Here is a 23,146-nt window from a genome sequence, read left to right on the forward strand (position 1 = left end):
TCGCAGCCGACCGAGCTGTGGTGGCATTTTTCTGCTGTTATTACATTGCCTTCCCTAGCCCCACCCTCTGTTTTCAAGGGAATTTAAGTGGTAGCTTTAACGGAGGAGCCGATGATCGGAGGACTCCTCCCTGCACACGGCAGCCCCGGCCCCGTTAGCTTCCCTTTCGCATGGGCTTTGCTTGCTTGCTAGTTCAAAGCAAAGCCACTTCTCTTTTAACTTCCAAAGCTGCGGGCAGTCGCAGTGCCCTGAGCTCCCCAGCAGCGTCCGGGGCCGGTGAGCCGTGCAGGGCAGCTTGCAGCTGACGTTGCTCAGTCTGGCTTCTGGTTTGTGGAGCGCAGGGTTCTCATCGCGTTGCTCTGACTCAGGTGTCTGTTTCCTCTGATGTGGGCAGCCCTGGTCGCTGGGGCTTTCTCCCTGGGCACGCAATTGTTCTGTGGCTCACAAGGAATGGTGAGATGTGCAGGAGAGCTCCCTGGGTGCTGCCACCACCAGCTGGTGGCTTGGGTCCTTGGAGTGGTAAAAACAACATTGCAGGAGCAGCGTCTACCACACTGCTACGTGTTGTAAAGTTCCCCTAAAATTGGTGAGGCAAGCATCCAATTTGTGTCCCAGACTAAAAAGTCTGAAGGAAATGAAACACACACAACCTGACTCGATCGGTGTGCACGCATTAACTCAGGTTTTGGGCTGCTGCTCCCTGTAACTTGCCCACCTGGCTGGGTGTTGGCTCAGGGACCCTCAGCTCTCTGCTCCCCATCCAGCTCTGCACAACACCAGCCCTGAATTTCCTTGGGGCAGGGTGATTCGGATGGACCTTTTATGGTGTTTATTGGGTGGTGTTTTCCTGGCTGAACAGCCATCCCTCAATTCAGTACCCTTCTGCCACTGAGACTAACCCCTCTAACCAGTTTCCCTAGAGCAAGATCCCAGTTCAGGAGGTCAGGATTGTCACCCTCTGAGAATTGCTTATGTTTGAGGAAGTGAAAACACCCATGGGGAGGCTGCAAGCAGCAGCCAGGTGGGAGCTGTGCTGCTTTAGAGGGTTTTAGCAGTTCTCATTAAAACAGTCTCCTGTAGTCTCAGAAATCCCAAGTTTCCTAACAGAGGAGGAGAAAATTCCAAAGACTTTCATCCTAGTTCAAATATCCACCAGGGCAAGGAGCTGGGGAAGTTACAGAGGGATCTCAGATGACATTCTTTGAAAAGCAAGCTTAACAGGGTGTGAGATTGAAACGCTGTGCCCTCTGCAAGGGCTTGGCCAGCACCTCTGCCTTGCCTGTGCCGAGTAATGAAGGGCAGAGAGGGGGAATTAGGGGCTCTGCCTGAGGAGCCCCTTCCACTTCTGAAGTCTTTGGCACCTCTGCAAGATTTAAATGACAGACAGACATATAGAGATCTGTAAATACTCATGTGGTGCCAACTCAACCACAAAGAAGATACAGCATTTGTGGTCCAAGGAAGTTTAAATATTTGTGGTCAAACTTAAAATTCGACATAAAACTCTCATCTGTGGTGGAAGGAGTCCAGGAACTGCATGGAGAATGTATAAGCTGTGTAAACTCAGAGGGACGGCTTCCCGACCGGCCCTGCCAGGACCAGGCAGAATATTCCAGCTTTTACCTCTCCTCTCCCTCCTGCTGCCGAGGTCAGAAGGCAGCTCTGTGAGGGACGTGGGGGCCTGTTAACACCTTCAGAGGTGGAAGTCCAGCATGCCGTGGGTGTTACTGGTTTCCTCACTGCCTGTGGCAGAGTTCACGCTGGCAGGGTGAGAGGTTGATGGTGTGGGCAGGGCAGGTGGATGCTGTAAGTCTGAGCTCTGTTTTGCACTGTTTTTTTGCTATTTTTCTGTGCTAGATCCTTATCCCTGCTTTCCTTCTTTTTCTTCCACTTCCCACCCTCTGCTACCCCAGACACTGGTGTCATGTCCCATGGGGACAGCAATCACCAAGTTACTCTGTGGGTCAAATCGTGGGGTACTTGCCTGGCTGTCTCCATGGGGCAATCCTTATGAAGAGCTCATGCTGTCAGTGAGAGCAAAACATCTGCTCTGCCCCTCTCCAGTGCATGATGCCCTTATCTGCCTGGATGTGAAGGGTGGGTGGAGGGTGCAGAGGAGCTGAGGTGGATCTCCACATAGCACTGCAGCACACTGGCGTGCTGGGAACAGACACGTTCAGCAGGAATCCTGCATCTTCAGGGCTTCCTCTCTGTGAATGCTGCTGCTCAAGAGGTGCTTTCTGAAACAGGGAGGTTGCCAGATAACCCCATGGCATGGACAGCCTGGACTTGGCTCCTGCCTTACTGTTTTTTTCCACATACCCTGCAAAAAGGGCTCTTGCTGTTGCAAGATCACACTGAGATCTGCAGTCGAGATGTTGGATTGAACATTCATCAGCTGCATTTCCCAAATTCCAAGAGAGACAGATCCTAGTCCTGGCACGAGAACAGCTTCTCTGGTCACCAGCACATTGTGGCCCCAGGAGCAGATGTACCCAAGAAAAGCCAGGGGTGGAGAGGTGTGGGGAAGGATTGGCCTGGTCCCCAACACCAGCATCTGGTGAAGCGGTGGCCTCAGAGGAAGGGCAGCATGTGTCAGCCGAGAGTGGAGCGGGTCCCCTTTCCCTTACTAAGCAATCCTCCCTTCCTCCACCAAAGAGCCTGCTAACCACTTTCTTATCTTTCTTAACTCTGCAAAACAATCTCTGGCAAGGCAGGCATCCTCCGAAATGGCAGAGGAAATAAATTCCCCCAGTCCCTGGAAAGGAAAGGACTGGAGAGTCCTGCAGCAGGGGGAACAGCCTGTGCCCTGCAGGAGTGGCACTGCTGCTATACTGGCATCCCTGGGGACCAGGGTCTTGCTTTCCTTCTTCCCCAGCCTGTGACTACAGCCTTGTGGCAGTGTTCAGGGATTTCTCTTCCTAGTGTCCCCATAGGATCTGCCAGGGAGGAGCAGAGTGAGCTCCTTTGGACTTCAGTCAGCTTTATGGTCGAATTTTTTGTATCCCTGAGAGGTTTGGAGATGTGCTGGGAGCTGGGGTGGTAAAGAGGAAGGCATGGAGGTGCCTATGACAGGGAGTCCCTGGCTGTGACATGCTGTTTCTCCTGGAGTCATCTGCTTCTTTCACAGGACTCTGAAAGCTGTGAATTTTGAGCCTCTTGTTCTCTCAACAAACAACTGAGAGGTGTGGTCCTGTGCTCAAGGCTTCACCTTGGACAGCAGAAGTGCTCCAGATATTTTACTGCTGTGGGGATTGGTGTGCCCAGCCTCTGGGGCATGTGGCCACAGGGTGTGGAAGCAAATGCTTTGTCCAGTGGAAATTCCTGAAGGAATTCCTGCAGCCTCTTACTGAAGGCAGCGTTTTGCAGTGGGAAGCTCCTAGCTCTGGCAGAGCTCTTGGCAGTGATGCCTGAGGACCCAGTGAGAACCACACTCACAAACTGGGTGAAACATCTTCATCACTCTGTGGAGGCTTCCTGTACCCCATTATCTTCTCTGGGACTTCTCACCCAGACTGGAGTCCTGCTTTCTTCCCATTTTGCAGCTGCCCAGTAGGAATGGGCTGGCTGGTAGGGGTAAAATTGAAGAAAGCAAACCTGCCTACAAGGTGTCAGATGCAGCCTGGAGCCAACTGCTCCCTGCTGCAAACACTGCTGCTCACTGGACAGATGAACTGACAGAAAGATTCTTTAGCACACTGCAGAGGTGAATAAAACACCAGGGCAGGTCTTTCCAGCATCAGCAAAAGCCAGAAGCTTGGTTTGGAAACTGTCAGAAACTTTCCTGTCTGTGCTGAGTAGCTACTCATGCTTCACTTGGTCCTGAGCTGGACTGGAGCCAGCTCTTAAGGTCATCCTGGGCACAGGAGCTGAGCAAAGGTCTAGAGGATGCTTTTCCATCCACAGTGTATGCTTCAGGTGACTTTGGCTCTTGCACACGAGTCACAAAAGGTTCCTGCAGCACCCTCAGATGTATTTTATGGTGGTCAAACAGCCAAGGAAGGGAAGAGTTGAGAGGAGCTGGCTGCATTGAGAGTCTGGAGGAACTGTGAGATGTTTTGTAGGGCAGTGCCAGGCTGTGGCACAGCACAGAGGGTTTCAGGGATGTAGGCTGGCCCCTGTGGCAGCATGGGGTTTCCGTACAGAAAGTGTCTTCTGGCCTAGGTCGGCAAAGGTTCAGTCTGTATTCCTGCCCCACAGCCACTAGGTGCCAGTCAGGGAGAGAGAACCGGCCCCTGGCAGACAGATGGACAGCTCTGGAGAGGGCTGCAGGTGCAGGGATCCCCTCCTCTGGGGAGGGCTTGCTGAGTGCAGGCTCCAAGCCCCAGAATCGCTCACAGCTTCCTCCATGTCTTTGAGCCTCAGCTTCATGTCCTACGGCTGCCAGCAGTGACAGTGCCTTGGGTGCACACTCATGACAGGAATCTGTGCAGGCTACTCAGGGCCTCTGTGGATATCTGACACCAAAAACTGGATGACTCAGATCTATCACTTTGCGCCTTTGTATCATCCATGTTTCTTTTCTGCATCAATACCTGGGACAAGCAAGGCTGGTCTTAGCTCAGCAGACCTAGTGATGGTGAGCAGTGGGCTCCATGCTGCTCTCCAGTCGTGGCCCAGCTATGTGGCCAAGATTGGAAAGACAGAGATGTTTGCCCAGGCCAAGAGCACATCTGCTCTGATGACTTGTCTGAGACTGTGCCCCAGAGCAGAGGCTGAAGCTGTGCCTCTTGCAAGGCTGAGGGTTTTGGGAGAGAGGTTTGGCTAAGATGTGGCTGCACGTTCTCTTTGGGGAGCTCCTGCTTTGCAGAGAAAGTGGTTCTCCAGCAGCAGCAACAAGGAAGAGCAACTGGAGTGGTTCTTCTGAGCTGTTCTGCCTTCCCTGGGTGTTTTGTGATGCACTTCTCTGCTGTGATAGAGCATCACATGTGGTAGATCCTTTCCCCAAACATTCTGGTTGATTCTGAGTGCTGCCTGTACTGGCACTGGGTCCTGCAGAGCTAGGGCAGTAGCGAGATACATCAGAGCCAACAGTGCCTTGCTCTGGGCCCCACTGCAGCCACAGTTGCTCTCTCGGGTCACAGACTGAGTTGCAAGCATGTGGGAGCCATGTCCACCAAGCCTGCTTGAGGGATTAGTCAAAATCAGAAGTTTCTTGAGAAAAGCTGTGGCTGAGATCAGCTCTCAGCTGCAGAAACCAGGGTTGCAATCCAGCTGTGAGCGCTGCTGCCCAGCCGTGACGGACACTTGGGTCCTCCCTACCCAGGTGGCCATCTGGGGCTGTGCAGGGCGAGGGGCTCCTGGCTGAGGAACGAGCCCAGAGCATCTGTGCTGTGATAACTCCAGGGTTAAACCCAGCCCAGCTCTTGTGCGAGCCTGCGAGATGAAAGCCCAGAAGGGATGAGGCCAAACCGGGTGCTTTCCCCTGTGCTCCTCCTCCAGCGCGCTGGGCCGCCCTCCCAGCTGGCTCCCCGGGGATGGGAGGAGGCAGCACAGGGCACTGGAAGGCATTTAGCCACGGCCTGCCTGGATGTTTTCGCAGGGTCAGTGCAAATGTTTCAGCTGGGGCATGCAGACGCTGCGTGGTTTAGATTGTTTGAGGCTCACTTGGTTTCAGCGTCAATCAGCTACTTCAGCTAAGCCATGTTTAAACTGATGTGGCAAAAACAGTGTGATCCCCACGCTGGATTCTGCTGGAGCTTGGCTCTGAGTCTCGCTCCCTATCCTGTTCCCATCTCTGAATCTGGGATGGGATCTCTCCATGCTATGACTCAAACTTCTCATGTCCTTTTCCCCTTCTGAATCCAGCTGTCAGGATGTGCTCGTGTCTCCCCCTTGCACACAGGAATGCAGAGCCGGCAATGGCAGCCTGGCCTCCGAGCAAACCCTTCTCCAAAGCCACTGCATCCTGTTTGCTTGTGGAGTCTTAAGGTTTTGCTGGGAGGAAAGCTGCCAGGGTCCTTCCACCCATTGTGAGCAGCAGCATGGCATTGCCAGAGGCAGCCACGGGCACAGGGCAGCCCTCTCTGGACTAAATCCCCCTCTGGGATGTGACAGGTCCCCAGGACTGAGCAAGGCTCCCTTGGCCAGCTGGCTTGGCTGCCCCAGGCTCTTTGGACTAGCTGAAGGAGTCTGCATTCCTGCCTCCCAGTTATTTGCTCTTTAGGACGCTGCGTAAAATTAACAAGTTGTAAAAGCTGATTGAAGGCGGCGGAGGGTGTGACAGTGATCTGCTGAGCCGCAGCAGAGCAGTGTGCGGAGCAGCGGGGCCAGGACAGGGGGCAGAGGGGCTGTGTGCCCCCCTCCCCTGGGCTCCAAGCAAGCCTCTGACCCCCAAAGCAAGACCGTGGCCAGTTTCTGGTGGTGTCACCCCACCAGCACCAGGTGCACATCCCCTCAGGCACAGCACTTGCAGCTCTCAGAGCCAGGCCCTTCCTTCCCCTTAAATCTCCTGGAGGACATGCACCGGTGTCAGGGCCACATCTCCTTTGAGCCAGGTGCCAGACACCTCATGATGGATTCCTCTGAGACCAGCTTTTCCCTTCAGCCTGTTTTATCTGCAGCAGAAAATATGGCTAAGGCCATAGAGAGGATCAGCTTCATTAGATCTGGGGACCCTTCGTTAGACCTGATACCTTGCTCACCACTGGCAAGAGGTGACAGGGTCCTGGTGGCACACTGGCACTGCAAAGTGGCTTTGAAACCACGACAGTTGGTACAGTTCATGTGCAGCCCTGTGGGTCTCTACAGGCAGTTAACTGTGTGAATGTGTGCCCTGCTTTGTCTTAGTGATTAGTATGTAAATGTATGACCTATGAGTTAGTAGTTGGAGCACTAACGAGCCCAGCAGCCACCAGCCCACCAGTGGGTGACTGGTGCAGGGAGCTGATAGTTAGCCTGGCCTGTGCAGCAGGAGATTAGAAACCTCTGGTCTCCAGCCCTGCTGAAATCAGGCTGGCGATCGCAGGCAAAGCCACCCCTGCCCGAGCCGGGTCCCCAGCCACGTGTCCCCGGGAGGCACCGCGGTGGCGAGGGGCTCGGCAGTGCCTCGGCTGCTCTCGCCTCTGGGGAACTGAGCCCGGGTCAGGGACAGGGGCACCAGACCACTTCAGCAATTCTCAGTTTCAGTTTTCCTTTGCGAGCGGCTGGGTGCGTGTCAGGGCCTATTTTAATACCCGGCGAGGACTCGGGGCCAGGCTTTCGGTTCCTGCTGGCTCACCGCGCAGGCGGAGGGGGAAGGGCACACGGGGCAGCCCTGCGCCCTGCCAGGGCTGGGGGGGTCTGTGCCACACCACCAAACACGTCGACTTGGCATTGCTTTGTACCAGACCGTTCCTTTAGGAGGGATGGGCACGGCTCCTGCCGTCCTTGCCGCGCTCTGCGTTGGCAGCAGGGAGTCACCACGGGAGCCTGCCCGGCCGGGACCTGCCCCGGGCATCCCGCAGCTACCGCGGGCACTCGCGCTTCACTCCGAAACAGGAAGCTTCTGGCAAAGGCAGGTTGCTCTGCGGCACACGAGGTCTCACTCTGCCGTTCAAGAGAGGCCTGGGTGCCAGTCACAGGTCACTTCTTTCCCAGCAACCCAGAGACTGGGGTGCCCCACAGCAGGGCCAGCCTGGCTGCTGGCAGCCCGGGCTGTGCCGTGTCCTCCTCGAGCAGGGCTGCACATGACAGGGCTGAGCAGAGCGTTTGCTCCTTCCCTGTTTTTCATTCATGTGGGCTGGAAAAATGTGTTCATGAGATGAGTTGCTGTGGCATTATGTCATGGGCCTTCAGCTGGGCTCTTTTCTCCCCAGCAGATGAGCCGAATTGGGCTGTGCTGGCTTGGCAGGAAATCTGGTGTTTCCTACTTGTTTCTTCTTCAGGGGAGGAAGGAGCAAACCCACCTGCCCTTGTCCCCAAGCCCAGCCATGGGTGAAGGGACCTCTTCTGCACTATGCCTGATCCATTCCTAGTCCAGGCCACTCCAACAGTGAGATTTAAGCTTTTGTTGTGCAGAAACAGCTGTGCTGCAGCTGTGTCAGCACCCAGCCCTTCATGAAAGCCTCATGGGTCCTGAACTAGATGTGATGGCTTTTATTTCTGGAGGTGTCTTGAGAAATCCCTCTGGAATGGTGTCAGGCTGGCTTGTCCATCTCTTCTCCACCTAACCAGACAGCTTCTGCATCCCCTTCATCATCCTGAAATCCCCCCACATGTGGCTGCCAGCAGCAGGGCTCAAATGCTGGTGCTGCCACAGGCATGCCCCTGCAGCTGTACCAGCAGTGCTGGGCACAAGGGAACTGCAGATACCAGCACTGGAAAATCGCTGGGCTGAAGTCACCCTGTATGAGTCAGGCCAGGTCTCCACAGCATTAGCCTGCCAAGCTGGGGCTGAAGCAGGCAGTGAGGTTTCCACCACTTCCCCCAGGTCCACTGCAGCCTGGAGCTCTCTGGTGGGATGTTTCCCATGACAGCTATCCCTGCTTTGTTTTTGTTATCTTTCCTTCTGACTTTCCCCTGTACATAACTGTTCCTAATAGAGAGCCAGGAGGATGGGAATGTTCCTGTGGTGACACTGGCTGGGATTGCTCCTGGCTGGGTGTCCCAGGCAGCAAAGGGCTGTCCCAGGAAAGAGGTGCCCAGCAGCCTCACCTGCTCCCAGTGCTGAACCTGCATCCCTTTGTCCTTTGCTCACCTCTGTCCCATAGGACACGTTTTTCAGGAACAGACTGAGTGGTTACAGGTCCCCTGCTCTCTGAAATACTGCATCCTTACCATCACCCTGCTTGCAGCAACAGCCTCCCATGGGAAGAAGGGAGCTTCTCCTTCCCCTCTGCCCATCAGCACAGGTACAGGGGGATGCAGAGTCCCAGATTCAAATAGAGGTGGTCCTGGCTGCAGGGGCAGGAGGTAATAACTAGGGTGGGAGATTGGAGGTCAGAGGAGGGTCAGGTTTTCGACACGCACTGCAGCGACATGCTGGTTAAAATTAGCCCACAGAGAGGAAACTGCCAGCTTTGTGGAAGAGCAGAAGTTTCCTCTCACGGCAGCCTGGTGCAGTGGGACCACATGCTGCTGCCAACCCTCTGCTCACCATGGCACGGCCCCAGCACCAGCATGGCAGGGTGGCCAGCTGGTCTCCACCAAGCCAGGGCTGGGCGATGTGGCGTCGGTGTGGCGTGATGAGAGTGTGCAGGGGGAGAGCAGTTACTGTCCCTGACTGCAAGGTGTCTGGGTGAGTCACCTCTATGGAGTGTGGCCTTTGCCCTGGCTGCAGGATCCTGGTCCTGCAAGCCTGCAGGGACCCTTTTGGGATTGGGGTCTCTGAAGCTGCTTTGTACAGAAAAAAAAACCAAGGTGTTTTTTTGGTGCCAGGAAGAACTTGGGCACCAAGAATCCCAATATGGTGAGGGTTGGAAGGGACCTCTGGAGATCATCTACTGCAACCTTCTTCTAAAGTAGGGTCACCAAGGGCAGGTTTCCCAGGATGGCAATGTCCAGGCAGGTTTGGAATCTCTCCAGAGAAAAAGACTCCACAGCTTCTCTGGGCAGCCTGCTCCAGTACTCTGGCATTCTCTCACAGGAAAGAAGTTTCTCCTCAGGTTCAGATGGCACCTCCTATGTTCCAGTGTGTGCCTGTTGCCCCTTGTCCACTGACAGGCATCCATCTGGCCTTTGTCTTCATAGCATGTAGCACTTCTGGTCTGTTTGCTGACTTTATCCCTATAAATCTGCTGCTCCTCAGGGGTGATGCTGGGCAGCAGGAAACCGCAGGGGAGAGCTCTGCAGGTGCAGAGCACTGCTGTGAGGGGACAAGGTCTGAGCCAAAGCTGGTTGGGGTGGGGCAGAGGCTGTGCTGTATGGGGGGCTGCAGGGACACTGGGCTCCTGGGCTCTGGAAACTCCATTTGAGAGCCTCATAAATTGGATAATTACCCAAGCTATTGAGTTTCCTTCTGGCCAGATCTGTCCTAACCTCCCTGACAGGGCTCCCCATTTGGTCCATGAGATGGCCCATGGGATGGGGTCAGGCTGGAGACAAGGAGGGGCTAAGGTTTTCTCATGCCCCCATGCCCCTGCTCTCGCACCTTCATTCCTCCTCAGCTTTTTGGGGGTGAACCTGGCAATGGAGCCAAAACAAAACTAAGGATAGGCCACATCATTCATCTCTCATGCTTCAGAAGGGCTTTTCCCCCATTAGGTGGGGCTGGGCAGGAGGCTGCCTGCTCTACAGCAGCCCTGGGCTGCACATAGCGGGCAGGACAAGATGCAGATTGGTGCTGGGCGTCCTGTCTTCCCCTGCCTCCTCTCCCCTGGGGACTGGGCATGGGCAAAGCCTTTCCATCCCTGTTTAGAAGAAGAGGGGCACCCTGGACATCCCTGTGGTGCTGCTCAGTGCTGCCTGCATCCCACTGGACTTTCTAACCCTGAACATTTTCCCCTGGCCCTTGTCCATCTGCCTCCCCTTTGCACTGACTTTGTTTTCCTTTCCCTCTCCCCAACCCCCTCGTCCTCACCCTGTAGGTTATTGCAGCCGACTGCAAGAGGGTCACAGTTCTGAAGTATTTCCTGGAAGCCCTTTGTGGACAAGAAGAGCCTTTGCTGGCATTCAAGGGTGGAAAATATGTGTCAGTGGCACCCGTCCCAGACGCCATGGGAAAGGAAATGGGAAGCCAAGAGGGAAAACAACTGGAAGATCAGGTACCGTGCGGGAAGAGTGCGCCTCGGTGAAGGAAGAATCACCCCTGTGGGGCCCAGCCTCTGCCTGCCCTGCAGCTCCCGCTATTTATAGTCAGCATAGCTGCCTGTGCATTTTGTGGGGGGAGGCAGGGGGGGCAAATGGTGCACAGCCCTTGTCTCCTGAGTGTACTTCACTCGTGCCCTTTCCTGCCAGTCCAAGTGGTGTGCCTGTATCTCGCGCGCTGCTATGAGTTCCAGATGCTGCTTTTTCATACCCAAACCTGGGGGAGAGCTTTAATAATGCACAGCGCCGCGGCCCCGGGAGAGGAGGGTGGGCGAGGGGGTGTCAGGGTTCAGCTTCAGGATCAAGTTTATAGCCGTGGAGCTCGTTGAGGCAGAGGCCTGAGCTCCAGCCTCCAGCACACGTACAGGAAGAGCTGACATTGGCGCCCCGTCCCTCCCCTGCCTCTCACATCCTGATGTGATTAAGGAATTCAGCTCTTGTTTTTCTGCCCTTGCTTGTTCCTGTAGGCCTTGCTTCACTCCAGGCTCCATGTGTGTGTTTAAGGGCCCTGCCAGCCGCTCTGCAGGTTGGCTCTTTTCTTCTGTTTAATCTTCCAGTTGGAAAGGCCAAGGAAACAGGAGAGAGGGGCAGAGGCACTGGGAGCGGGGAGCTGGGTGGCCCAGCACTGCCCAAGCCTCGCTGCGAGTCCCCTCCCTGTGCCGGGCGCTGCAGACCCACGCAGAGATACTGCTCCATGCAGGGGACAACAGCTTGCCTCTGCCAGTGCTGGGTGGTCTGTGGCCCTCTGTGTCCCAGGGAGCTGACAGCCAGGGAAGCCCAGAGCAAGAATGTGCTCGCACCCACCTTGTCCCAGCAGTTGGCTCTGGCTGAGCAGGGGACAGATTTTAGGTGACTTTTTTTGCACTAGGGCTCAGAGCAAAACTCCAGGAAGCGAGGGATGTCTCTGTAAGGTGGGAGACCTTCAAGCTGACACCACCAAAAGCATATGATGTGGGGGGATCTTCAGGTTCTAGCCAGCATCATGGCAGGGATGGTCCTTTTGTTGTATCAATCTCTCCAATTCCTATCAACAAACACAGCATGGAGAAAAGCTCCCTCCTGTCCTGTCCCCACACTCTCTGCTCAGCAGTGGGAACCTCTGCCTGAGCCCATTGCACAACCCTGGAGCTTCCTCCTTGGGCTCTGATCGCAAGGGAGCTTCCAGCTCACCAGGGTGACCACTGGGCAAGCAGATTCCAACCCAGTGCAGCACATCTGCATCTGACACATGCCTCTGGCAGCATCCCCCCATCCCCTGTGGTCCAAGCTGTCCTGGCAGAGGGAAGTGAGCTTGAGGGCTCCATCTTCCTCCTTCCCATAGCTAAAAAGCCACAAGGAGAGAAGAGTATGTGGCTCTGTGGCTGGGAGGGTGTGCAGGCTGGGTGAAAGAGTTGAGTAGAGGACTGTGCAGTGCTGGGGTTGTTCTAAATCAAGCCTGCGAGCTCCTGCCCAGGTCCCTCCTGCTGATACATGCCATGCAGCCTGCACAGGCTAGGGTGTGTAGCAATACTCTTAACCCTCCAGGGCATCCCCTTGTGCAGGACCTGTCCCCTGCAGCTCTCCAGGGGCTCAGAGCAGGTCTTTCTGCCTGGGTGCCAGCCCCATCACAACCTTGGCTTTTGTGCAGGGAAGGGGAAATCAGTCATGGCATGGCTTGGGAAGTCCATGGTCACTGCAGTGGGGAGCAAGGGGGTCTGGGTGAGACAAAGGAGGTTGTCAGCAGCAGTAGCAGAGCTGGGCAGCTGCAGGTGGGACACATGTTGAGGAACAGGAACTTTTGGCCTCCTCTTTGGGCACAGAGCCACTGGGGAGAGCAGCAAAGCTGGAGGCAGAACTGGATTGTGGCTGATCCCTAGTTGGACGCCAGCCACCACCTCCCACTGTCCTGTGTCCCAGAGACTGAGGTGCACAGGGAGAAGCCAGCATGGCCTTCACCTGAGGTAGGAACAGCATGGCTCATTCTAGGGTCTCCAGTTAGGCAGTGCAGGCATAATGGGAAGGCTCTGCAGACCTCCTGGTGGGAAGAGCCAGGGAAGGGTCCCCAGGAGAGGATGAAGAAGTAGTATAGTCCCGAAGTGCCTGTGCAGGGAGGAGATTGGAGAACCTGAGACCCTTCAGTTCAGCAAAGACAAGGTTCCTGGCCAGAGAAAGCATGGCAAAGGCAAACTAGAAGTAGGATGCAAGTGTTAACAGAAGAAGTAATTAACCATTGAAGTGATTGACCTCAAGATGCAGTGAATTCTCCATGATGTAGAGCGTTAAGCAAGACTGAGCATCTCCTTCTAAAACATCTGTTCTAGCCCAGCTGGAAGGTTTGGGCTGGGTGCAAGAATCTCTCTGGCATATTCAAAGATCAAAACAGAGAAGGAGAATGGGCTCTTTGGTCTCCTGGGTTCATGGAGGGTTAGAGCAGGTGCAGGCAGGTGAGGAAAAGCAGCAGTTGCTCCAAGGGATGTGCAGCTTCAACATCCAGGCAAAGTGGAGGGTCAGGGAAATGCCATGGTTTTGCAGAACTGAAGCCTGTAAAACATCAGTGACTCACCCAAGGCTGTGGGAAGAATTTTCCAAGGTGAGGAAGAGAGTTTGATTTTAGAACACAGCCTTAAGCAGGGCTCTGCCCTGCCTGTTCCCTGCCCTGTTACCTCCTCTCTCACCTTGTCATTTCCTGGAAATTTACTATTTATTTCTTTTGTATGTTTCTTTTGCATGTTTAGAAGTAGTCAGCTGTCCCTCAGCAAGCAGTGATGGACCGTGCCTGCCTGAAAGGGGGAGAGCAGAGCAAGCACAGTCCCTGCCACCAACATCCCTTACAATGAACTTCTCTCCCATTTTTTTTTTTCCTCTTTCTGCATTTCCTGGAAGAAGGAAGATGATGTGAGGATTGAGGCATTTGAAGATGATTCTGAGGCTGAAGTCAGTGGAGGAGAGATGGACATCAAAGAACTCAGAGCCAAGAAGCAAGCCCTGGCCAGGAAAGTAGCTGAGCAGCAGCGTCGTCAAGACAAGATTCAGGTAGGATGGGCTGCAGCACCCAAGCTGGCTGAGGAGCTGCTTTGCTTTGGTACAGGGACCGATCCTGCCTCATTGTGCCCTTGATGCACAGCAATTTCCCTGCCATGCTTCAGGACCAGTGGCCTCTTGAATTGTTCCATAGCACCTCGGGCTTCCTGGCTATAGTTGCCCTGTTCTTTCTCTGTGAAACCCAGCTTTGGAAGGGCCAAAGTGGTGTTGCTGTCCCCACCCAGAGTAAGATCTGTCCTCCCAGGCCCTGAGATGAATGTTTTGAGGACTCCTGAGACCCTTGTGAAGCCAGATACAGCTTTTCTGCGGAGCTGCCAGCAAAGCCAGGAGAACCTGGCAGGGGAGTGCTGTGTAGCTGACGGCTGTAGTGCAGTGTATGCCAGGCAGTGAGCTGTCCCCTGGCCCGGGGCAGAGGCTCCATGGTAGCAAAGTTTGGTGTGAAATCAGCTTTCCTGTACAGCAGGACACAGGCAGATGGGGGAGAGGGTGGGACATGAACAGCAGAGTTCATGTAGGAGCCAGCGGCAGGAAAAAGAGCCTGTAAAGGGCTGCTGCAGCCAGAGAGGCTTGCAGAGCATGGCCATCGTTATGGGGACAGACAGACAGGGTACAGGTGATCCTGACCCTGCCTCTGGCCTCATCCGAGCCTGTTGCCCAGTGGGAGCTGGTGAGGTAAACTGGTGGGACTGGGAGCAGTCTCCTGGAGGTGCAGGCTGTTGCTTTAAGAGCAATCTCACATGCATGGCTGTTGGCTGCCTTCTCGCTCGCAACCCCTCTTCCTCCAGCCTCGAAGCCCAGATGAGGATTTCTCAGCAGAGGAAAAAATTTCTCCCTGGCTCCCCTCCCCCTCACCTCCGCCCTCTCTAATGCCCAGGGCCCTTCACTTCCATAATTCTTCATTTTCCAGCCTTGAACGTAAGCCAGACACATCTGTCTGGCCATATGCGTGAACTCTGCAGTGTGTGCCGAGGTGGTTGTAAAACAGGGCTGCTGAAGGCCCTACTGGGAGAGCCGTGCACATGTGTACCCTCCGGCTACTGGCGCCAGGCCCAGAACCACTGCGCTTCGCTTTTCCAAACCCACCCCAACCTTGCAGATTTCTCCTTTTTGCTTTTTTTTCCCCCCTTTTTTCCCCCCTCTTTTTTCCCCCCTCTTTTTCCCCCCTCTTTTCCCCCCCTCTTTTTTCCCCCCTCTTTTTCCCCCCCTTTTTTTTCCCCCCTTTTTTTTCCCCCCTCTTTTTCCCCCCTCTTTTTCCCCCCTCTTTTTCCCCCCTCTTTTTCCCCCCTCTTTTTCCCCCCTCTTTTTCCCCCCTCTTTTTCCCCCCTCTTTTCCCCCCTCTTTTCCCCCCACTTTTCCCCCCACTTTTCCCCCCACTTTTCCCCCCACTTTTTCCCCCCCACTTTTTCCCCCACTTTTTTCCCCCCACCTTTTCCCCCCCACTTTTTTCCCCCCACCTTTTCCCCCCTCTTTTCCCCCTCTTTTCCCCTCTTTTGCCCCCTCTTTTGCCCCCTCTTTTCCCCCTCTTTCCCCCACCTTTTCCCCCCTCTTTTCCCCCTCTTTTCCCCCTCTTTTGCCCCCTCTTTTCCCCCTCTTTCCCCCCCTTCCCCCCCTCTTTCCCCCTCTTTTGCCCCCTCTTTTGCCCCCTCTTTTCCCCCTCTTTCCCCCCCTTTTCCCCCCCTTTTCCCCCCCTTTTCCCCCCCCTTTTCCCCCCCCTTTTCCCCCCCTCTTTTCCCCCCCTTTTCCCCCCCTCTTTTCCCCCCCCTTTTCCCCCCCCTTTTCCCCCCCCTTTTCCCCCCTCTTTTTCCCCCCTCTTTTTCCCCCCTCTTTTTCCCCCCTCTTTTTCCCCCCTCTTTTCCCCCCTCTTTTTCCCCCTCTTTTTTCCCCCCTCTTTTTTCTCCTCTTTTTTCCCCCTCCTCTTTATTTTCCTCTTTTTTCCCTTTATTTCCCTCTCTTTTTTTCTTTTTTTCTTCTCTTTTGTCCTTTTTTCTCTTTTTTCCTTCTTTTTTTCCTCTTTTTTATTTCTTTTTTCTCTGTTTTTCTCTTTACTTTTTTTTTTCTTTTTTTTCCTCTTTTCTCTTCTTTCCCCCCCCCCCCCCCCCCTTTCTTTTGTTTTTTTTTTTCATTTGAATTTTGAGCAATTCATATCAAGGAGAAGGTAGAAGCTGGGCCGGGAGGGAGGGGCCACCCCCACCAGCCGAGTCCATTATTGTTGGCAGGTACCTGGGTCACATTAATACAAAGGAGGAAGAAAGCAGCAAGCGAGCGAGTGAGAGATTGGAGAGATGGGCTGTAAATTAAAGAGGCCTGAAGCCTTCCAGCCTCCCAGGGTTGTTAAGCGGGAGGTGTAAGTAAATTCCCCACTTCCCACTGCCTTGTACAGACACAGCAAACAGGAACTGCACATGTTCAGGGAGGGCAGCGTACAGCAGATCCCGGCCCCGGCCACTAACCCAGCTGCAGCTGGGCCCCCCCCGGGATGGCCGCTGCCCATTCTGGGGGGGAGAGTGGGGGCTGCCTGATGTTGTCAGGGGCTTTCTCCCCCCGGCATGCTCCTCCCTTCCTCCCTGGCCGTGCTGGGGCCGATGCTCGCAGGCAGAGAGAGGTCAAAATGAGGGTGTGGGCAGCTTCAGGGGCTGCACAGCTGAGAGCTGAGGTGCAGTTGGAGTCTGAAGGCGCAGGGTGGAGGAGAAGTCCTTGGGGCTTCAGTAAAGTCATCCAGCCTGTAGCTAGCTGGGAACAGCCTGGAGCAGAACATGTGTGCTTGCCCTGCTCCTCTCTCTGCCTTGGTACTCAACCAGGCAGCCAGAGCTGGAGGAGCAGAGGAACTGGGGTGGAAAGCAATGCCTGGGGAGGCCAGGTCAGAGCCAGCTCATCATCCACCTCCACTTTCCCTCTCCTGGTCTGTGGTCCTTGACCTTTCAATCCTCTCAAGAGATTCTGTGTTTCATGGGACCTGGATATCTTCTGCATTCCCTCTTACAGCCCCTTCCTCTTGTTCAGTGCTCACCTACAGATTTCATGTATTGGCTGCCTTCCATGTCCCACTTTCATTATCCTGGGGACAAGCCACAGTTCCACATGTTCACCCAAGTTAAGCTGATGCAGCTCCTGTCTCAGCACAGCTTAGAGCCTTAGCTCTCCATGCATGGCTGTGTGGCTGTGCAGGCACAGTGGTGGGGATTTGAGTCCACAAAGACCAGGTGCCACCACTGCCTCCCATAGAGTCTGATGGTGCAGGCAATGACCCAGGGCAATGCCTTCATCTCTCAGCCATCTGCTTGCTTTCTGTGCCCAAGGGGAGTGCTGTGTTGTGATCTTACCTGGGCCATGCAGAGTTGTGCTTCTCACAGCTAAACTCACTACCCACTCCCCAGAAGGCTATCACAGAATCACAGAATCCCACCATGGTAGGGACTGGAAGGGACCTCTGGAGATCATCTAGCCCAACTTTCCTGCTAAAGCAGGGTCACTCAGAGCAGGTTACCCAGGTTCACAATGTCCAGGTGGGTTTGGAATCTCTCCAGAGGAGGAGACTTTTTGTCCAGTGCTCCATCACCCTCAAAAGAAAAAATTCCACATGTTGAGATGGAACTTCCTGGGTTCTGGTTTGTGCCCATTGTCCCTTGTCCTGTCTCTGGGCACCACTGAAAAGATTCCAGCCCCATCATCTTGACCCCTGCCCTTTACATATTGGTAAGCATCGGTAAGCATTGGTAAGATCCCTTCTCAGTCTTCTCCAGGCTAAGCAGACCCAGGTCTCTCAGCTTTTCCTCGTCAGAGAGATGCCCTAGTCCCCTCAGCATCTATGTGAATCTTATGTCCCTGTCTTTGCCATGCTCTCCAGCTCTTGAAGCCCAGTTTTGATGATGGAGGTCATCCACCTGATGCTTTTTCCAAGTTTGCTGCTGGGTTGGGTTCTAGCCTCTGTGTGTCACTGGACAGCCTTTTGCTAGGTTATGGGTTGGCTGCTGCTACCTGGCTCTGCTGCCAGCCTGCCTCCACCCTCACCAGTTGCCCAGACTGGAATGGAGCCTCCTGCCAGCCACTGCCTGGTGACAGCAGCAATGCCTTGAGGTGAGTTGAAAGGCCAGGCAGGTACCCGAGCGCCGCTCAGGTATTTGGAAAAGCAAGAGGCCAGGCACGTAGGTGGCGGGCAAGAGGAGGTGACAGTGGCACTGCCAGGCCAGGCAGCATTCTCTGGCATGGCTGTGTCCCCAGCCAGCACTCCTGGCCGCCCCCACCGCTTGGCCAGGCCCTTGGTCCATGCTGTTCAGCATCCCCTGTCCTTTGTGCCGCCGCTGCGCGCTGGGAGCGGTCGAGTTTCCTGACCGGTTGAAAACATCCCACCTGAAACATAACAGGCTCTTCCTCTGGATGCTGCTATTGTTTCTCCCAGCATTACAGAAGCAGCTTAACCGGGGCGGCCCAGCTATGACACCGCCTTCCCGAAATAGCCACCGCTCTCCTGGCCCTCCCGAGCCCACGGAACGGCCGCCCCCTGTAAGATGCAGCCGCGGCTTTGTGGCGGGAGCGTGAGTTAAGTGGCTAAATTTAGCCGTGTCCCATTCACGCTCTCCTGGGCGCGCAGGAACAATGCCGCGGGCGCACACGCGCCGCCGCGCACCTGCCTGGGAGCGGGGTGCCTGCTGGCGGCGGAAGACGCACACCCACCCGCGGCGGCTCCGCCACGGCGGCGGCCCCGCGCTGCTACCAGCCACGGGGCACGTTTACTCCTGAGGAAGACGCTGGAGACGAACCTCGGGGAGGAGGAAGCCCTCGAGCAGAGACTTGGAGAGGCATTGTTCTCCAACCTGGAAAATCCGCCTCCAATCCCCGCGGAGCGCGCAGGGGGCTGGAAGGGGCAGAGGCGCCATGGTGGGAGAGCGGGTCGGGGCAGGAGAGGTGGTGGCAGGATGGTGACGGCCCATCCGCCCTGGCAGAGTGGTGTGACCCGGTACGACCCATCCCGAGGGCAGCAGGATGCTCTCTCTGAGCTTTGGCTCCAGGTCCCTCCTCCAAAGTGGCACCACAGGCAGAGGAGCTCTGGGGTCCATGTGCCCGGGAGTTGGTGTGGAGCCTCCACCTATTCTGTACTTGTGATGGAGACCCTCAGGTCTCGCCCCTGCAGAAGGTGCTGCCTGGTGGCCTGGCTCTCTCCCTATCACACAGGGCATCGGCTTCCGGGGAATCCCCCAGGTGATCCCAGCTGATGGATGAGCTGGGAATTAGGGACTGTGCGCAGGAGTGTCTGATCTCAGTGCTGCCACCAGCTGGGGCAGCCGGGGGAGCCACCTCCGGCTCCGGCTCCTGGGAGAAGCCCCCGCTGAAGCAGCAGGGCAGGCAGAGGGCTGCAGAGGGGAACAGCTTTGATGGCCATAGCGTGCGGGTGCAGGTGAAGAGGGGGAGCTGCCCGGACCTGGGGGCAACAGATCCAGGTCTCCCAGTCGCAGAGATCCCCTGCCACGTCCAGTGCTGCGGTGTCCCTCTGCCACCAAGCTGTGCAGTGTGTTTAACCGCAGTCAGACGAGGCTAAAATCCAGCTGTCCTGAGCCACTTGAGCCAGGGCAGAGCTGTACCTTGGCTGTTTTCACCACGCTGCACTCCCCAGGGTCTCCTCCTTAGAACGGAACAAAGGCCACCAGCTTCCTGTCCTCGCATGGGGGAAACTGAGGCACAGCGAGAGCGGCAGCCCATTTCTAGTAGTGGTGGTGGCACAAAGGCTGTGCCCTCGGCAATGGGCATCTCAATCCACATCCCCACGCTCTCCATCCTCCCCACGGGACGGTGCCCCACGGACCCGCAGAAGGGTTAACGTGGCGCTCGCCTCCCGGTTCCCCACACATGGGCTCCCTTTCATCTCTGGCGCGGGGCCAGCCAGCGTCTGCATGAATCACAGGCCACTCCTCTCCCCCCCCCCAACCCCCTTGGCCGGAGGCTTCTGCAGCCTTTTACTCACACAAACAAAAATAAATCTCGCTGCCGGCCTCTGAACTCTGCAAAGGCGAGTTTCCCTCTGGCTCCCCGAGCGGCCCGGAGCTGTGCCGGGCCCGGAGCTGTGCTGTGCGGGGACTTGGCACGCTCCCCGCCGACCTCGCTCTTTCACTCCCGGCGCATCCTGTGTCCTTCTCTCACCGGGCGGCCCGGCGAGCAGAATGGGACGTGACGGCCGGCACAGGCGTTGCTGCCGGCTGCCAGGAATCGGCCGGGTACGGCCCGCGAGAGCTGCCGGGGCAAATGCCACCCACGAGGGTACTGCCCCTCCCGTGCTGCCACCCCCATGCTCCCTGGCCGGAGGCGTAGGTGAGATTCCCATTCGAACTGTGCTCCCGAGGTCACCTGCAAGGGCCACAGCGAGCCCTGGGGTCGTGTTGGGGTGTGGGTGGAGGAGCCTCTCCTGCTGCTGGTATAGGACTGTCGTTGCCCATCAGAGGCTGCATGGTTTCAGCTCCCCCTTTCTGCAAGCTTGAGGCCATTGACCTCTTTGGCTACCACACAGGGGATGTGCTGCTTTGCTCTGGGACTCTACATTGGCCAACAGGACCCTTCTCAATTTCCCCACAGCAGGTGGAGCTTGGTGGAGCTCAGCAGGGCCTGGTGCCTCCAAGGCATAAGTATTTCTTCTGTCACCCCCAAGCCTTGAGGAGAAGCCCCACTGACCACCCTTCTCACAGTGAGGAGGCAGCAGCAGCACCGTGGCAGGGTACCAATACAAGGTTCCTATGCTGCTGAGTAGTGCCAACACCTCTCCAGCCAAAGGTGTAGTGCAGGCAGGGATGGCACCCAGGACATGGTTGGCTGTGGCAGCATCTGTAGAGGGATGCTGGTGCTGTCATGTCAGCTCAGTGCTGCCGTGGAGCAGAGAGGCCCTGGCACGCTCCCTACTCTCCCTATCACCCCTTGTGGTCCTAGGAAATGCAGCCCCAGGACCCGCACTGGCAGGAGGTGGGTGGGAGGCACGTGGTGAGGTTATGGCTGCTGCCTTGCCTAGAGACACTTGTGGGAGGTGGCAGCATCAAGTCTCCTTGATTTAAAGCCAGATGACAACATTTGGAAATGGATTAAAAACCACTTCTTTCCATGGCCACTGGTGGCCCTGCAGCTCCTTGTTCCAGGGTGCCTCCAAGGCTTTGGTGTGACTGGGGGGGGGTTGGGATCCTCACCCCGGGCAGGGGAGGCTCCCCATAACATTGGGCAGAATAGGGTCAGTGGTCACCTCATGTCCCCAGGGTGCATCTTGTGGGTGCAAGCCTGGTCTCACAAGGGTTTGCAAGGTGGATGTGTTCCACAGCAGTGCTGCTGCACTCCGTGGGTGACCGGTTCCTATTAGAGGCAACAAACGGCGGCGAGTCCAGGGAAGCTATTTTTAAGCAGAGGAAGCACTAGAATAGCATCCTGCATTTTTTAAGCCTGTGACTTACTAAAGAGCCCAAGTCCTTCGATAGCCTAGAAAGCAATGTGTGAGCTCCTGGGCCTCACTTTGGCAGCGTTGAGAGGTCCAGGTGCAACACCCCAGGGTTGCTAGTAAGACCCAGCAGCAGACCCTTCCCATCTATGTGTGAGCACCTCGTCTCCAGTGGGTGCGAAGGACTCAGCCAAGGACAGCGCTGTGGATTTTCAGGGCTGGAATCCACCTGGTTTCCCAGCTGCATGGAGTCAGAAAAGGCAAGGCACACATGTGGGAGCTGGTGGGACAGTGAGTAAGGTACTTGGCCAAGCATCCCCACCCCGCAGACCTCCCCTCCTGCTGCCTGCTTGGGGTCCTTGTGTTAGGAAACTGTTGGCAGGACTTGGGTGTTCCAAACTGGTTTGTTTTGGCTGTTGTCACCTTGAGCTGTTTCCATCTGAAGTCCCAGAACCCACTTCCTCCAGCCCTCTTTTATCTCCACTGTTTTGTATCGGGGTCAGTCTCTTGGCACTGGTGCAGATAATCCTGGCAGCTGCCAGTCCTGTGAATGGGACAACTCCCAAAACACCTCAGTTTTCAAGGCTGGTCCCAACTGTTCTCCCCACCGTGGACAGGGCTATTCTCCTAGGACAGCAGTCTCCTGGAGACTTTCACCATCCAGCCCTTTTGTGCACTGTATGCCTGTTTGAGATGTGCAGGTGAATGGGTACAACCTCCTGCCAGTCCCCTTCACATGCTGCCTTTTGCTGTAGTAGGTGTGTTTGTCAGCCAGGCTTATCTTGTGCTCCCAAGGTCCACAGGTCGTAGGCCTGACATCCTTCTTACTCATCATGTGTCCTTCTCCTCTAGGCCGTGCTGAAAGACCAGAGTCAAATGAGGCAGATGGAACTGGAGATCAGACCTGTCTTCCTCGTCCCAGACACCAATGGTTTCATTGACCACCTCAGCAGCTTGATCACTCTGCTGAACTGCAGGAAATTCATCCTGGTGGTGCCCCTAATTGGTGAGTACTGTGGTAGGGGCTTCCCTTCTCCCCCAGGTCAGGCTGTCCCTCCATGCTGGCTCACTCTCTCCATGCTCCTCGTGCCCGCAGTGCCTGTGTGGTCTGGAGCCAGTCTGCTTACGCCGTGGCCTGGCCTCCATCCTGCCCTGTCTTGTCTCAGCTGCGTCCGGCGTTCCCTTCAGCCCGTGTTGTCCTTCTCCCTTCCTGCCAGCTTTCTGCCCGCGGTGCTCCGCAAACTCCTCTCCTCCTGGTGCACTCGAGGGTGCCAGGGGCTGTGAGAGGCATATGGGTGTTAAATGGGATTTGGAGGGAATTTTGGAGGGAGCAAGGAGGAGGAATTGTTAAACAGTCAGAGCAGATAGCTTATCCCAGCTGAGCTGGGGCTTAGGCAGCCTGAGCAAATGGCCAGCCTGTGTCCCAGCATCTCGGAGCTGCTCAAGCCCAGCCCTTCTTTTTATCCTTATAAAGCTCGCAGTAAAACAGCAAGCTGGTTCCCGTTATTGGTAAACACTCAGCCTGGCAGATAACGGCTGTGCTGCTGGGTGGTCTCCCAGGGTGGCTGGAAGGTTTGGTTAGATGCCTTTGCTCTGATTGTTTGATCACACTCAGGGCTGGAGGTAGTGTTCCTCTGGCCAGTGTCACTCTGGCGCCCGGCGCCTCCCAGTGCCAGCCTGGCATTCAGAGGATTCCCCAAGGGCAGCAGGAGAGGCCAGGCCAGGAGCAGGGCTGAGCCTTAAAGAGCTCACAGGCTTCTCCATCTCAGTCACAACCCCAGGCAGCTAGGGGCCAGCTCTGCCCCGTGGGTATCTCCAGCATCCAGACAGCAAAGTGTGTGCTCATGCCCAGCTCCTGGCCTCAAGCACGCAGGGGTGCCTGCCCTCCAAACCATTATGGGACTCCCTCTCAACTCCTGATGTCCTGCAGACACCTCTGCCTGCCCCAGAGCCCCCATCCAGGTGCTGCCCTTCCCCAGCTTGGCTCAGAAGGGAATC

At 55.9% G+C, this 23,146-nt stretch overlaps 1 protein-coding gene across 1 annotated transcript in view; it reads left to right on the plus strand.

The window, feature by feature from the left end:
* The window catches only part of SMG6 (SMG6 nonsense mediated mRNA decay factor), a 118,303-nt gene that overhangs the window by 88,454 nt on the left and 6,703 nt on the right, over positions 1-23,146 (plus strand). Inside the window, 3 exon segments of the mRNA XM_068154602.1 lie at positions 10,506-10,682; positions 13,591-13,737; positions 22,001-22,154. Of these exon segments, the coding sequence (XP_068010703.1) occupies positions 10,506-10,682; positions 13,591-13,737; positions 22,001-22,154 (478 nt within the window).

The sequence above is a fragment of the Melanerpes formicivorus genome, unplaced genomic scaffold (genome assembly GCF_026170545.1).
Source record: "Melanerpes formicivorus ecotype bairdi unplaced genomic scaffold, bMelFor1.0.p_v2 SCAF_29, whole genome shotgun sequence".
Lineage (NCBI taxonomy): Eukaryota > Metazoa > Chordata > Aves > Piciformes > Picidae > Melanerpes > Melanerpes formicivorus.